At 38.8% G+C, this 17,335-nt stretch overlaps 1 protein-coding gene across 2 annotated transcripts in view; it reads right to left on the bottom strand.

Annotated features, from left to right (window-relative positions):
- The window catches only part of dennd1b (DENN/MADD domain containing 1B), a 134,948-nt gene that overhangs the window by 6,079 nt on the left and 111,534 nt on the right, over positions 1-17,335 (bottom strand). For both annotated transcript variants that reach the window (XM_028445597.1, XM_028445598.1), the window contains 5 exons: positions 16,341-16,381; positions 14,292-14,327; positions 13,774-13,830; positions 11,722-11,811; positions 974-1,059 (listed from right to left, as the gene is read on the bottom strand). In XM_028445597.1, coding sequence (XP_028301398.1) covers positions 974-1,059; positions 11,722-11,811; positions 13,774-13,830; positions 14,292-14,327; positions 16,341-16,381 — 310 coding nt within the window. The remainder of the gene's footprint in view (positions 1-973; positions 1,060-11,721; positions 11,812-13,773; positions 13,831-14,291; positions 14,328-16,340; positions 16,382-17,335) is intronic.

The following is a 17,335-nucleotide window of genomic DNA, read 5'->3' as shown; positions in this document are numbered from 1 at the left end:
GATAGGTTCATCCTTCTTGTATTTGTGTGTTTAACTTAGACTGTATGTTGTGTGTACTAAATCATGTGTCAAACTCAAGGCATGAGGGCCAAATCCGGCCTTTTGGAGCATCCAACGTGGCCCATGGGAGGAAGTAAAAATGAGAAACAATGACTCATTATGTAAACTAACATCTAATTCAGTTGTAGATAGCTAACTCCCTCCAAATACACAAATTCAATCAAACTATACAATACGTGCAGGGCTCACAGTGCCTCCCCATGCTCATATAACACAATTGTAATTATTCTTAATCCCAAATTGTTGAAAGAACTATTCATTTTGGCGACATGCCGCAATTTTCCTTGAATTATTTCACAGAATTTCCCCAAACTAAATGAACACTGTCACAAAAATCAGGAAAGTTTAAGTGAAGATCCTACAGGAACTGAAGTCTGTCACTTATCGCACAGAGATCGTCTGCTCCTTACAGACTGTACATATCATTTATAAGTGAAAATGCAAACTAGGACACATTAGTGATGAATCTGCTTGTTTCCCCGCTTTAAATCTGCGTCCCACGTGAGATTAATCTACTCCCAGAGACAAAATGAGTTTGACACCCCTGCTTCGAATGGTCTCATAGCTGCTGGATGCTGTTAGGACACCAATCCACTTGGGGGCAGTATTATCATAGGTAAAAAGCAGTGGATTTCTAAGTAGTAGAAACCCCTTTTTTATTTCACTGTAACATGTCCACAAATATCCTTTCCCTTGTGAACACAGATCTATTTAAAGAAAACCACTTAATGTAAGTGATTCTCTTTTGTTTTCATAGCTCTGTGCATACAGTTGGGCATCGGGGGTAATAATCTTTATTCATATATTTGTACGTCCATCTTTACATCTATCTTTCTTTCCAATTATCCAGTGGAACAGTTCTTGCAAAGTGATTGGTTGAATCAGGTGAATAATAATGATCTCATGGACTTACTTGCTCGCGTTGTCCGGCTCGTCTTCGTCGTGCAAGGAGCCGCGGGCTCGAGGGTCCGTGCTCTTGGGAGACTTTCCAAAGTTTTGCTGTTAATGAGGAAAAAACAAAGTAAAGTAAGTGGATGTTGTTAAAAACAGAGAATAACATAACCGTGAAAGTCTGAGCTTATCTCATTAAAAGTGGGAGTTTCCTGAAAAACCTAAAGTCAGGACAGGAAATGGATCTCTGCTGAGGTATGGATTTTTAATTAGACTACAACTAAAACACAAAAAAAGGTAAAAGAAGTTAGCAGAAGGAAGAAAAGCTTATTTTAATGGGACTGGAAAGGAAAGGTTGTGACTAAATTTGTCAAATTCATACAGAGATAAATCTTAAAAAAAATGATCAAACGCTCCATTACAGGTGAACTATGACGCGCTGAAGAGTAAAGAAATGATTCTTGTGTTAATCGCCATGGCACTGGTGCATGTGATTGTATTTGTCACAGCAGTGTCGTGCTCGTCTGACACAGTGGGTTTAATAAGCCACCTGTGTACCGTGTTTAATGGGCAGGTTAAGGGCAGCACGTTCCCCATGGGAGCCCCAATCTGCCCCAGGCCACTTATTAACATGCCTTCCACCACCACGCACATGTTTCTCTCACTGTGTGCTCATGTTCGCTCATGTTCACACTATCTCTCAATTTCTAATTTACACTCTTTGCATTTTATTTTAGGTTTTTTTTTTTGCGACGAACCTCCTGGGCTCGTCTTTGGGAATACTTCCCTTTAACTGTGTTAGTGGAGTTTATAGAAGAGCAGCAGCAGCAGCAGCAGCCCACAGTCAGGATGTGTTAGAGTTTAGGGATATTTTTATAGCCTCGCAAGCAAAACTTTTTCAGTTTCTTTGCAAGACTTTCCTTTTCGATCTTAAATGCAAGCAAAAAGCAGGAGGGCGTGATCATTCTGCATCAATGTTTGATTCTAAAACACGTGTCAAACTCAAGGCCCAGGGGCCAAATCTGGCCCTTTAGAACATACAATTTGTCCCGCAGGATAAAGTAAAAATGACATGAATTATTTTGTAAATTACCAGTTGTAGATATCTAAAATTCACCAATTTAATGAAACAATACTTTTAGGGGCTTGCATTTGTCCTTTGGTTAAATCACATAATTCCACAAAATTCCTTTAAATTACGCAAAAAAACTGGGAACAAAATCAAGAATTTTTTAAGTGAATTGAACCGATAATGAAAACTATGGCACAATATATAACATTTTGTTCTTTTTTCTCCCACTTAAAATCTGCAGCCCACTTGAGATCAAACTGGTCCTGAACTAAAATGTGTGACACCCCTGTTCTAAAAGGAGACATTGGTTTCACAAAAATTAACACATTAATCACAAATAAATAAATAAATCCATATAATATATACCTGCTTGTTCTATTTTGTTGTGATAGCTGGTACTGAACACTGAAATATAAACCTCTACGTTTTGCATGATGATAAATAGATGACTTGTAATTTGACACCAGCCTCAGTCAACAAAGCAATGCTAACCAACCATGCTGCTGTATCTTTGTCATTAGTCTATCCAAACTGAGTGAATAGGATTCTGTTTTTATTAGTTGAGTTTATCTAAAGTGTGTCACTTTTTAAAGTCTGGGTTAATGAATTAGACACTGACAATACAAATACAAAAACAACCAACAATTACATAATCAATCGTTGCATATTTTCATGAAGTGATAATAGTTCTGCTTTCTAACACAAATGCTCTTTGACTCCACTCACTCTGAGGTTTACCAGAGATTACTGTAGATTACAGGTAATAAACAAATGGCTGATATTATCGGCCAATAATATTTGCCATAAAATGTGATATCGGTTGACATCGGTATCAGTTTTTCCACCAATATTGAAAAAGTGATGTTATTTTTATAATAAACAGGAATATGGCACTTTTTTCCCATAACTAGAATTGAACAACCATTTTTATTTTGCACAGATGTGTATTTGAGGAATAAGTCCAGAGGGGCATCACTTTAACCTGCTATTTCCATGGAGAGATATATTAAGTGAGCTAAATTTAAATGGAATTGAATAGAATTTATTGATTATTCAAAAGGGACAATGCACATTAATAAATAGACATGCTGTAAATGAGTCAGAGTTAGCAAAAAGAGGCTAGTTTTCAATGAATGTAAGAGAACACAACATGACAAAAGGAATGACAAATAATAACAATGACTAATAAATAAAACAAAGCACCAACCCTGAACTAAAATTCTCAGAATTTCCTCACAGTATATTACAACATGTGTGGGGATCCGTGTATAAATCGGTATCTTTAAATATCAGAAATTGAAAATTTTGTTTTGGACAATATCAAATATCGGCAAAAAGCTAATATCAAACATCCCCTAGTAAATAAAAAATCACATTGTCCAAATATTTTTCATTCTAACTTCATTAGAAACTGTGAAAAACTTTAGTAAGGTAGAAAATTGCTGACTAAACAGTTGGAAAAGAAGCGAGAAAACCAGAGACTGAACCACTCAAAGATTTAAAAGATGACGTTAAGGGATGGAAAAAAGGAAGGAAGGAAAGAAATGTACTAAGGTGCAGAGAGATGGCACTAAGTCACAAAGAATGACGTGTGTGTGTGTGTGTGTGTGTGTGTGTGTGTGTGTGTGTGTGTGTGTGTGTGTGTGTGTGTCATAGGGTCAGCCACTGGACCCTTCAAGCAAGCCGGTCTTGATTAGCCGACAAAATGCCAGCCAGACAGGCGGAATGTAACCAGGCTCATTTAGGACCTTGTGTCCAACCAATGACGAGACAGACAATCTCACACACACACACACACACGTGTACACACACACACACGCACACACGCACACACACACATCCAGCCTATTACCAAAAAACACAAAGAGTCAAAGCGCTATTTTGTCCATAAAAGCCAGCGTAGGAGATGTATGCAGTAGCCACTTAAGTCTCAGCCATCGGGCTAAACACGAACACATGTGGCGGTGCTGTTGATTGGCCGAGCCGCTTCCCCTCCATGGTACCTCGCAGCTATAATGAAAGACATTTCTGAGGGGCTCAGGCCTGGGATCCCTAAACAGCCTTTAATGGATTCCTGTGTCAGGGCAGTAAATCTGGGGCCGGGCCAAAAAATGCCAGCCAGTAGAGTGGAGATGCACCTGTGAGACACGGATGGGGGGGAGGTGTGGGGTTGGGGACCATTGGACACAAACATCACACATAGGTGCAGTAATGCAGGGCCTCTGTGAGTCTAGGTGTTTATTAAAGCAAGGTGAACCCCAACACAAGCAGCCGCAGGTCAGGGAGCCGCGCCCTCTGATCCTGGTTACAGCGGTGGTGCCGTCTACGCCAGAGGAAGTTCCTCTGGGAGTAGTGAATGGATGGCGCTTCACTTCACAGATTTATCAATTTGTCATTCCCGCCGTTCGCCGTGACCTTTAAGTGCAACACTTAAGATTAAACTATTTACAACAACCAGGTCTTTTTACAACACAAAGACACCAAAATCTGATGCTTTATCTCAGCGGTTGCATTCACGCTCCTGCTGGTTCACAAACACGTGCACAACACACGTCTGTCTGTCAGTGGCTTCATCACATTACTGCTCTGCACAAAACGTCAAAAATACCAGCAACACTTAAACCAGAGGCTCACACAACATGCACAATATGACAATGTAAACAACAAAAAAACAATGACAATGAGATGTTTTTCAGCCAGTGCAAAACAGGTCGCCCGTTAGAGCGGTGACAGCTCCGTCACTGTCCTACATCTCCTCAGGCCTGACAGGACAGTGGGAAGCAGGAAGCAGGAGAACAACAGATTATCATATACTGCTCCTTCATTGGCCTCTCACTGCCTGCTAATGGGAAGCTGAAAGGTGAGAAGGAAAGAGTGATTCTGGCTCCACAACTCACTGTCACTCTTTTTTTGTCCTCCGTCACTGACAGATGTCATTGTTTCTGTCTGTCTGTCTGTCTGTCTGTCTGTGCAAAACAAGCAAGCGTGCAAAGGGTAAAGTTGGGAAGGAACAATAAGCACGCACTCAATTCAAAATTCAAAAAATTCAGATTAAAAATGAATGGATTTTTTTCAAATTAAACTTTTTCCATCTGGTTAATTAAGATGAAAAGCTGAAATGTGTATGTTTAACCTTGTCTGCACATGCTGTCAAAGGTCAACATCTTTTCTCGACAGCAATGCATGTTTTGTTATTATTATTTCAATTAAATACATTAATGTATTTTATTGTATAATTGTGACTAGCACCAGCCCTCCCAAGGAAAAGTAAGAACAACTTTATCTAAGGGTGAATATAAAAAATAGAGGGCAGTGTTGCACCTTGGTGGGGGGAGGGAACAGGGGAGAGGGAGTCAGGGTAGGACAATGGAAGAGTTGACTACTTTAAGTTGAGAGTGCAATATGATGTTAGAGTTGTGGACACTGTGTTGTGTAATCAGTTAAGCCAGTCTGGTGACAAGTGTGGAGATATTGAAGTGGGTGACACAGCACCCAGATTAAGTATAATGAAGGTGAAACATGTTGAACATGTCGACGAGTTTGAAATGTGCCAAAGTAAAAAAAAAAAAAAAAAAAAACAGCCGAGTAATACAATCATACAATGTAAACAATAGTCAAATATACTTCTGCAAATAATTAGAAAAGCCAATAAGGGTCCCCTCTGACAGTCAGCGGTTATCACAGTACCAGTGTTCCCATTTAAAGATCATGTAAATAAACTTGACTTTTATTTTGAAAGAAAACTTGCCTTTTAAAAGGCATGCTGTGAAATGCATGTAGCACAGGAAAACACATATATTTATGATTTAAAAAATATTAAATGTGTGTTTTCAACAGCTTATTTTTTTTTTTTAAACTAAATGTGGTTGGTGGAATTCCAAAAAATGTGAGAGCAGTTGAGAACCCCTGGTTTAGAGTAATGGACTGTCATTCTCTGTGTGATGTTTGGGTCATTACTTCATAGATGTAGATCCTCCAATATGAGGCTTTAAACTCATTTTAGTTTTGGAAATACAGAACATGTACATTTTTTTTTTTAATAACAAAAGTATAGCCATATTGTGTCACGATTATCTATTACATGTAAGAGACTTTCTAACATATATAAAGTGTTTCCCACTGTATGATCTGTTAAATCATGCTGTGGGTTGGATTGGATTTGTGGAAAACTTTGATAGTTACATCATTTAATTCAGGTAACTTAAATCATGCTACTGAGGTAAAAAAAAAATGAAAGGAGGACTTCCATTATTGAATATCCAGTTCTTAAGTGTTTAATAGCAGCCTAAGAAGGAGCTTCAAACACATACTCAGGCTTTACAGTAATAAACTCTGGTAATATTTGGATAACCAAACATTTAACACCAACACCTCTGCATGCCTATGAAGGTATGAGGTTTTAGAAATCCTAATTACATTTCATGCATGTGGTTATGGAGGAGAAACAGTCATCAGTTCTCCTAGTAGCTGCATTTAGAGAAAAGAATGTTTTCCTGTGCTGGCTCGTATGGCCGCTAATGCAGAACAGCTCTGGCGCTCTGTGACGCTGGTGGACTTTAATAGCTGCTCGTGCATTATACAATATGTATGGTATTCCTGAGCGGGCACTGATCTCACAGTTTGGCAGGATATGTAAAGAGATGCCAGTAAAATGCAAACAAACCTTGGAGAGAGGCAGAGTGTGTATGTATATATATATATATATATATATATATATATATATATGCAGAAGTACGGCCAAGTGTTTCCTGTGCCCGTTTAGGAGCTGCTCGCTCACACACGAGGTGGGGAGGAGAAATGATCTGCTTCTCCTCTGTCCAACTGGCTGTTACTGAAAGCCTCCAACTTTTTGTTCTTAAAACAGGAGCCGAGTAAAATCCTCTCGGTTCCCCAGAACACTCATCCTGTAAAACCACCAACCAGGTGAGCGCAATGCCTGCAAACTACCAGGAGAGGGCACTTTGGTTTCAGAGAGGACTTAGTTTGGTCTCTGAGGATAGAAGAAACTCAACCAAGAAGAGACTACAAGTACCAATACTTACACACACACACTACCAACACAAACGCACACCCAGATATAGATAGAACCATCGTATTTAAACAAACTTAACCTCCAAACTGTTATCCTACACAACAAATACAACATCTGTGAAGAATATATAATAGGTTTGTGACAAATTATATGAAAGCAGCTCATTTCTACTTCTATCATTTAATGTTCCTTAATTTATTTATTTATTCCGAATATTAAGTATTGATTTGAACATTACAGAAAAGATGGTGTCTTATTTACAAACTGAACTACAAATCATCGCCTTCTAAAATTGCAGATACCACAAAAACAAATGAAATATACACATACAATTAGAGCTGGGCAATATATCAAGATTAAAAATATATCAAGTTTTCTATTTTGGCAATACAAAAAATTATAATATCATCTATATCGTTATTTATTTTTTATTGCTCATTTTGTAATAAAATACTCGTTTTAGGAGTTGCTGCTTTCACTACTTCTCAGAACAGCATGAAAAGCAGTTACATGGATTGCTGAGTGGGTCCATCTAACAGACTACAGAACTCACTCACACATGCTGTCACTTATAAGAAAAAAAAGCCAAAAGTGGCACGTATTGTTCAGCTGTTTGTTAATAAAGGAGCCAGTGTTGCATTTTGCAACAGCAAATTTAAGCCAGAATTGTTTTTCTGCTATGACTTTATTTGAATTAAAAATATCAAGATTTATATTGTATATCACCATTTTGAGAACAAATATCAAGAGTTTTGGTCCATATCGCTTAGCACTACATACAATGTGTACGATGTAGCAGATGAGCTGCCTCCCATTGTTGGACCAAAACACACACATACACACTCACAAAGAGGATTTTATGACTTTATTCCACTGTTTCTCCTCAACCCTGGGCTGATTTCCGAGCTGGCGTTGCTCGTGCATCACCAGTGGAGACCTCCAGAGCCTCAGCCTGAGCTGCAGCCACACGCCTGCTGGCTGCCAGCGGCCATAAAACGGTCCCAACCTCTGCTCTCTCCTCTGTGCTGCTAACATCTGTCAGTCTGCTGCCTCCAACCAACCTGAGATAGGTTGATGCCTCTGTGCATGTTGGTGTTAGTTAAAAAAAAAAGCAAATGCAAAAGGCCGCACTTAACATTTTATTTACAGATGCTAGGCAACACGCTAAAGCAGTGGTTCTCAATCTCTTATTTCTGAATCCAAGTACCGTATTTTTCAGACTATAAGGCGCACTTAAAATCCTTTAATTTTCTCAAAAATCGACAGTGCGCCTTATAATCAGGTGCACCTTGTGTATGAAATTAACTACTGTGCTTCAACATATTGAACTGAAAAAGTGAGTGTATTGTTCTGTATTTATGTGTTAAACCTGAACAATGTTGAGAGTTATTGTTAATGAGTTGAATAAAGTTTGACTTATATGACTATTTTATCTCACTTAATGCATCTTAATAATAATAATAATAATAATAATAATAATAATAATAATAATAATAACAACAAACCAGTGCGCTTTATAGTCCGGTGCGCCTTATGTATGAAAATAGACCCAGTCAGACCCATTCATTGATAGTGCGCCTTATAGTCAGAAAAATACGGTACCCTCTTTGTCCAACTACAACATTTTGCTCAGATGAATGATTGATAACACACATTCTAAAGAATCCCATCGCAAATAAGTGAAATGAAACAGTATTTAGTGCCTCCAGAATGGATTTATTGCTACACTTTTTATTATTTTAGGTCATCTCCTGCCTGGTGTGAGACCAAGACTGACCCTTGTATTATCATCAATATAATGATTATAATTTTTTAACTAAAATATTAATATTTTTAATGCTTTTGTTTGGTAATTTTTCACCTTCTCTCAAGTACCCTTTCAGTGCCATCGCGTACCCCCATTTGAGAAACAGGACGTGAAATTTTATTCTGTATCACAGCAAAAAATTATTAGCCACGATGGTTGTTTGATGGGTCCAATTCAGTCTTGTGTTTTTGTAACATTAATAATCAGATGGTTGATGAAATTGGACAACGCTGATTATTTGGCTGTGATTTATGACAGGCTTGGGATCATATCATACACTTCATTTCAAGGACAAACAGAGACGTTTGTAGCAGAATAAATACTATTGGAATGAATATATATATATATATATATATATATATAAATATTTTTTTTTTCAGTGGTTGTGAGGTTTGCCTTTAATTAAATTCTCAGTGTCTAATGAGAGTTATTATTATAGAGGAAACGAGGCTTTGCAGGTCACTTAAATGAAGGTATGAATATAAATCTGAGAACATGATCAAAAATATCTGTTACAAGCAGCTTTTTCCGATTAAAAACAAAGAGGTAGTTTGTAATTTCAGATAAACTTATCTTTTACTAGCACAACAAATAAACAGATGAGGTTGAATACAAAATCTGACCAGCACATTATTGGCTTTTAATGTTCTGAGGGCATTCATTTATATTTGCATCATTTGAAAACAGATTTTATAGTTAAATCGATACGACAGACTGTAAATAAAATATTAAGAGCAATGAGATTTATGAGCACCAAATGTAACATCTTTATATTTTAGCTGAGCCACTCTAACTTCCTCCCATATTAATCTACGCGTGGCCACCAAGAAGTGGGGGAGGTGAGAGTGGGTCATTTTACTTAACCTGTGTTTAACCAGGTTAGTCCCATTGAGATCAATTTCTCCTGCATGAACCACCTGGTCACCACGTAAGAACAACAGGCCACACTTTTCATAGGAAACTCAATTCAATAAGAAACAGAGTTAAACAAACTCTGCACTTTTCTGCTGGTGAAATACAAACATACTGTGCAATAATAAGAATGCAGGGTTGGGACATAATGCAGATGTTTCAATCATACACGAGTGATGCAGTGGCACTCCTTTACTTAAAGTAGTGTTTTTCAACGTTGGGGTCGTGACCCCATGTGGGATTGCCTGAAATTTAAATGGGTTTGCCTGAAATGTCTAGTAATTGACAGAAGTCATTGCTGATTAAAAATGAATTTTTACTTTTTTTTAATTGTTATTCTTTTTCAAATTATAACACAAAATCACAACAACTGTATTCTATACTTTCACTTTGTAAAATATAAATCTCATTCAAATAAAATGCAGTACAAAAAAAAGGAATAAAAAAATAAAATATCAATAAATAAATAATTAAAAAAATAAAGTATTAAAAATATCTGAGTACATTGTATAAATTTTTGTAGAAAAAAAATTATTTGTGATATCAAAATGGGGTCAAGACTTCCTGACACGACAACAAAAGATTGCAGCTATTTCAAATCACCTTATGCACTCAAGGTTGAAATTCGCAGGCATCTAGACTTTAGGTTACAGGTCATTTTATGTGTGAAATATTCGATGGGGTGGGAGAGAATGCTGCTATGCGCTGGTTTGTGTCTTTGTTGGACAGCTGGGTGCCGGGAGAAGGATCATCATGCTTTGCTAAGGAGAAGTTGATTGACCTTAAATATAAAGGCACACTAAAGCAGTGCAGTGGGACAAGCTGTCCCGTGTCCCAGGCTGCGTGTCCCTCCGACAGCGCTCTCCAGGGACCCGTTACCGTAGCAATAAGCTGGATTCAATAGCTTGAACACGGATGTGTGTGAGTATATCATGAATTAAGTGTGTGTGTGTGTGATGGCTGGGGGGTGGGGGGGAGGAGTCCGAAGGGGCCTTTAGAAAAGCCCTAATTGCCGTTCTTCTCCCCTCTCCGGCCGTCACACCTTCCCCTGCGCTAAGGCTTTCCAGCCTCATCACACACACAGGAAACACAACACTAATTAGAGGCAGCACAACCTCCGCTAATCACACTCTTACAGGACTGTAACTAAAATGTCAGCGCAAGCTCGCAACCGTGGTTTTTTTTTTTTTTTCCACAACTGTTGTTTTAAAGAAGCATTGTGAGTCTATTGGACATGTTTTCACTTAGTAAGAAGAGGTAGAAATGCTCCAGCTGGGACGATATGAGGTGGAAGATATAACCATGAAGCTGTGTGTATGCATTTAATCAGGAAGTGAAGCAATAGCAATAAAACTAAGGCTCCCACACACTTTAATATACAGTACATTACATTATGATCCACGCTGTTCTCTTGTGACTTGGGAGCATTTTAACTTTCCTTCATATATTTACTGATGAACGTGTACTTTATGAGTGTGTTGTGTGCACATCAAGGGCCAGCATTGCACACCACAAAGACAGAAACGCATTTATGGCACACAAGCAAATTCTTCAAGGAAATGCTGACCAGCATATGAGCCGTGCCGACTGTCCGCGGTGTTCAGAAGAAAAGTACTGAGCGTACAACAAGAGCATGTTGAAAAGAAAAAATAAATGCTTATCATTACATTTGGCACCTTGAAAAACTACTTCCAAGAGCTGTTTCATGAAAAAAAAAGAGAAAACGACAAGTGGAGATAAAAACTAGAGAGAAAGCTGTGGAGAAAGACAGAATAAGTGGAGGTATAAAGGGTGAGAAAAGGAAATCAGACAGAAAATAGAAGTGAAAAGCTGAATTATGTCAGTCTAGCTGTGGTATGATCTCCTTGTGTAAATGTTGTTAAATGTGATATTCTCATTATGCACTGCTGTGTGTGTTTGTGTGTGTGTGCGCAGTGTGCACGTTACCCGTCTCATCTTCTGCAGTCTCCTTGGAGACAGGCTCATGGTGCTGGTTGGAGACCCCGCACGGACCGTTATCCCCTCTTCCTCCTCTTCCTGAGAGCAAAGATTCATTAGCATCATAAAAAAAATCTTGTTTTTCTTATAATAAAATGAATTAAGCTTCACACAAAAAAAGAATACTGGTAACTGAATTATGGTGAATTACCACTGAAGTAGTCCCAAAGCGCTTTACAATGTCAGCCACAATCAACCATTAACACACCAATGGTGACAGAGTATGCAAGCTATGCAAGGTCGACAGGTATATCTTTGGAATCAAACCCCAAACCTCTCAGTCAGAAGACGAACCTTCCACCATCTCAACCAAACCACCGCCAAGAGCCAAATATCCTCTTTGACAGATATTGGAAGTTACCTAAATCAATGATCCGGACCATGGTACAATGATCATTCACACTTTAAAGGCTCTAAAACATTTCTATCCCCTAATAACCATACAGTACCTCCAAATGTATATGAGCACCCACGTTTTTTGTTAAAATCGCAATGAAATGCGCATTTCGAATCCGATCTGGATGAAATTCTGTGAGATAATTGCGGAACCAATTTGACATAAACGAGTTAACTTTCATAACGATCGTTCAATTACAAACCGAGATATGAATTTTTGAATTTCTGCCAATGATGAGAGTCAGGGATTTTATTAATTTTTAAAACTGATCCAGATTCAGTATATTGATCCGGTTCCCCCAAAAAATTTAATGGAATCTGCCATCGCATAAGGTCTGTCTTTGTTTGAAATTTTGTTAAAATCCATCCTGTTAACATAAAAACAAATAAACAAATAAATGCTGGTGAAAATACGACCTCTTCGGGAATTGGCAATATTTCTAGTATTGTGTAATTTGACAGACAATGTTCATAGTTTAAGCCTATTTTTGGAAATATTATCAATTAGCAGCAAAAATGATTTACTTTCCTGACAAAAAGAAAATAATTCTGTGATACCTTAACATTTAAAACCATAACATGTGTACCATAGGATTACAACCATCTGCCTCTTTTACTGAATTAAATCATGTTATATTAATCAACATTTTTCATATGACAGCAAATGCAATAGAGCAATTTCATGACTAAACAAGCCACACTTGTTACAAACTCTTCCAGATCTTTCCATTTGTGCTACTTTTGAAAGGGTCTTGAACGCCGATCATGTAGAAAAGCATCAGTCCACAAATACAGGCTGCTAGAGAGTTGTGACCATTATTACCCACATCACTGTTCCTCTGCTTTGATATTTCCTACTGCGGTCCCAGGACAGCCCACAAAACCTGCAGATAAACCAACCCTGTACAGTAGCCCACTGATTTTTAACCAAGTATGACATCACAAATCATTTTAAATTGAGTAACTGATTTCACATAAGTGGTCGTATAAGACCATCATTCTTTCTTTAAAGTGGTAAATATGCGATTTGGAAAAGAAAAAAGAAAAGACAAAAAAAAGTCAAATTTAAAGACAAAAAAAAGCCTTAGCACCTGTGTTTTCCTCTATCTATCGTGTGTATGTTTACATGTGCCAACGCTGTGCAGAGGAGCATGAACGCCTCTTGTTCCTCATCAGCGCTCTCTTCCCCTCAGCTTCCCACTGACAGATCAAACTGCTATTGCCTTATCAAATCCATCAGGCTTATGGAAACATACAGCTCGTTACATTAGCTTTGAGGAAATCACAGGCTCACTGATGAAATATGCAGACAATAAAAGAGAAAGAGAGGCCGCGGCTCGCATGACATGACAGGCCATAGCCAGAGGGGCGCTGGTTAAAAATGTACAGCCCTGAACAAAGCTCTAAGCAGGCTTCAACAGTCATTAATAGGCCGCTCCGTTAGAACCACACTCTCCATGTAAAGCAGCTTTTCTGTCTGTTTCCATGAGGGAGGCGTGCGTCTGTCTTTGAGCCTTCGTACAGAGATATCTGTGCGCGTGTGTGTTTGCTTCAGAGTGTTTGTGCATGTGTGTGTTACAAGGTGTGAACATCCCTCCAACTCACCCTTGATTTTAGTCTGCCCTTTATGTCCCGGATACCCCTCTTAGCGTGAACCTTGGCCTATAGGAGGTAAGAAAAACACAGACTCATGCAGAGAAATTACAAATCCAAACATGTTGCATTAACATTCTGCTCTGGTTTCATGTAACATCAAGACGCGCTTTGATCCCAGTGGCAAAAACACAGAGACAAAAGGCTGGATGAAAGTGTCTCGCACGCCAACAGGAGGCGTTAACATGAAAGGGCACCCTGACCACCTATTGTACACCACATAACGACTCAAACACCCGTCAAAAAAAACTAGACAATGCACCCAGTGGCTAAACAGCCAATTACGAGGTTTGAGGAGATGATTTATTTTGACATTTACCTTATTCAAGCGAGCTGGTTTATTTATTCTTTTCAAGAAGTTAAAAAAAAACATCAGTGGAGCTACATCTTTTTTTTTTTAGCTCATTAAAACACTGGGTATTTAAGCTTTGCTGGGGTTACCCATGAGGCAGTTCTGGAGAGGGACGTACCTTTACCACAGCAGTGTTGAAGAAGGCTCCTCCTCTCTGTAACAAACACACATGGACAAGTGTCAGTTTATTACAGACAGTGATTCTGCACATGCACACATATCAGCATAATCACATAAGAATCGTTTAAAATATTGTTTCTTTGCAAATTTTGGGAAAATCTCATTTTTTTTTTCCTTCCCCAAACAGAAATATTCTCCTATAGCAAGCTTTACAAGCCCTGCCCTAAAAATCTCTCTGTTTAAGATGTTAATAAAACTCCACATTTTACCCTTGAACTAAACTCAGGACCATTTCCTGTGACGATGCAGTCGGGAGCCTTTCTAGCAAACCTTCCTGCCAGCAATAACAATATTTAACTGTATTACACACACCTTCAGCCATGGCAATATGATCACATGCCCTCACATGTCCCTCAAAACAGAGCCGACACCCATGGGGGACCGTTCAGTGGAAGCTTCCAAACCAGTATCAAAATGAGAGCGACTGTATTTTTCATCACAATTTCAGATTCTATTAACATATCGTCTCCTTTTTCCTACTTTTAGGATTCTATGGGGCTGTGGGGGTTTTCCCCTTGCATTAAGAACCATCTAAACAAGGCAGAAAATTGAGTAAGTGTAAAATTAAAGGCAGCACAATAGTTAGTGTTTTTTTTTTTTTTTTGAAACTACATATTTCTAGCAAAGGACTTCATAAATCTGAATTCTGTCTCCAGCACATACATCCCACAGAGGCAGATCTGATTTAATCCAGTGGAATTGGTAGGCCATGACAACCCTGACTCTGGGTTTATATTGAATGTTCTGATTGTTCAAAACGCAAACCTTTTATATCATGATCATCAAGAAAGAAGCAACCAAATAATATATAAATATATTTGCTTAGTATGTGCCGTGTGAGTCCCAAACATCGAAAAAAATCCCAATCCCTCTTAAGAAAAAAGTCAAAATCCCAATTTGGATCTATTAAGCTATCACCCTAAAGGTCCAGCAACTTTTGAGATGTTTCTGTAGAACATCAAGTACCTTCTGTAACATTTCAGACAGAGCATCTATTGAAACATCCGACTCCCACCAACCACAGATGGGAGAACAATAGCCTAAAAAACACACCCAAAGCTCAACAGAGAAAGTGGTGTCGCCAGACGTGTCATATCGCTGAGCCCTGAGAAGCAGAATCATTCATAGCAACATGGAGGTCTTTATTTAGAAGCAGCCTGAAACAGCGATGGAGAGGACGGTGCGTGATTGATTTACACTTTGAGCGCCGCAGACTGACATTATGGTAGTCAAAATCTCTCGGTGCCTTTCTTCTTCCTCCATCTCTCAGAGTTGTTGCTTTGCCTCCTTTGGCGTTTTCACTCTCCTTCCTCCCGTTTTGGTCTTTAGTGTTTGCACAAAGTGTTGGCTAAACGGCTGAAAAGACTAAATGGCAGACGGCGTTTCAGAAGTTGGCAGAAGGAGTGAGAGAGAGAGAGGGAGGAGAGGGGCCGAGGTGAAGGCCCCTCGTATAGATCCCTGTCAATCAGGAAATGTGAACTTTAACAAACCTTTGAAGAGCACTCTAGAGAACTACTGTAATTCAGCCTCAGCTGATGGCGTGACGGAGGGGGTGGGGGTGAGACAGAGAGAGAAAGAGAGAGAATTAGAGGGGGTGTGGTGAAAGACATAAAAGGAGAGAGATAAAGACAGATAGAGAAGAGAAGAGGAGGCAAGAGAGAGAGAAAGAGAGAGATCTATGTTCTTTGGGCTGGTTTGGCAGAGTAACGCCTGTGTTTGCTGCCAGATCAACATGTCATGTCGGAGAACGTCTTGTCACGTCAAATCACTTCTGTCTCCCCTGTCCTGCTGCACGCGCTGCTTCGCACTACTCAAGCTTGGTTGTATATCTTGGGGGGGCCTCCTTCATTCCAAAGGCAACACCAGGACTTCAAACGCTGAGCCGTGTCAATCACACTTTCAATTAAACTCAACTCAGGAGGAAAACCAGCGATACATATAAGCAAACGCCACTGATAAAAGCCTGGCCAGGACAGCCAGTGAGTACCTTTACTGTGTGCATCCACTGCTGGTAGGACTTTGAGTTACCTGAAAGGAGGAATAAAAGAAAGGAAATATGAATTAATCATTTTGCACTCAATAGCCCAGTGCCTAAACTGTGATGTAGAGAAATACAACATTTCACTGGAACACAGTTTCATATTCAGACACACCCAAAAGTATAAAACCCTTCACTGAATAGACTTCAGTCTATTTCAGACTCATTTTCCACCCACTGGAACAGTGGTTTAATGTTTTTCTAAAGAGGGTACAGATGGGTATAGACCACGAGTAAAATTCATGGCCCGGGGGCCAAATCCGGCCCTTAGGGCATCCAATTTGGCCTGCAGAAGAAAGTTAAAATGACAGAGAAAACATGACTCATTGTGTAAATGAAACTCAACAATATTTGCAGGGGCTCCCAGTTTTCTCTGTGCTTATATTGCACGATTGCAGTCATTTTCAATGTTGAACAGTTGAAAAAAACAAAAACAATTCTTACAAAATCCTTTAATTTTCCTTAAATTATGACAAAAATATTTCCCTAAATGAAATAAGAATTGGTCACAAAATCTAGGAAATTTAAAGTGAAGATCTGATATCTGTCACTTATTGCTTGGATATTGTCGGTTTATTACATATTTTGTATTTTATGTATAGGTAGAAGTGTAAACTCGAGCACAATAATGTTGAAATTACAAAATTTCCCACATAAAATCTGTGGCCCACTTGAGATAAAACCGCTGCGTATTTGGCCATTGAACTACAATGAGTCTGACACCCCTGGTATAGATGAAAACTATAATAATAGTGGTTGTTCAGCCAAGTTATTGGGTGCGACTGTGTCCGAGTACATAAAGATGTTAATATGGTTTATATTAAAAAACCAGGAGACATCAGCAGTAGCAGGCTTCCTTAAACCCTTAATAAACCTATAGTTTTTTTTCATCACATGCTCCATTGATATCTGAACTTGGCACAGATATTGATTATCTAAGACTT

Source organism: Gouania willdenowi, chromosome 4, assembly GCF_900634775.1.
Source record: "Gouania willdenowi chromosome 4, fGouWil2.1, whole genome shotgun sequence".
NCBI classification, from domain to species: domain Eukaryota; kingdom Metazoa; phylum Chordata; class Actinopteri; order Blenniiformes; family Gobiesocidae; genus Gouania; species Gouania willdenowi.
This window is presented reverse-complemented; position numbering and strand designations above follow the sequence as displayed.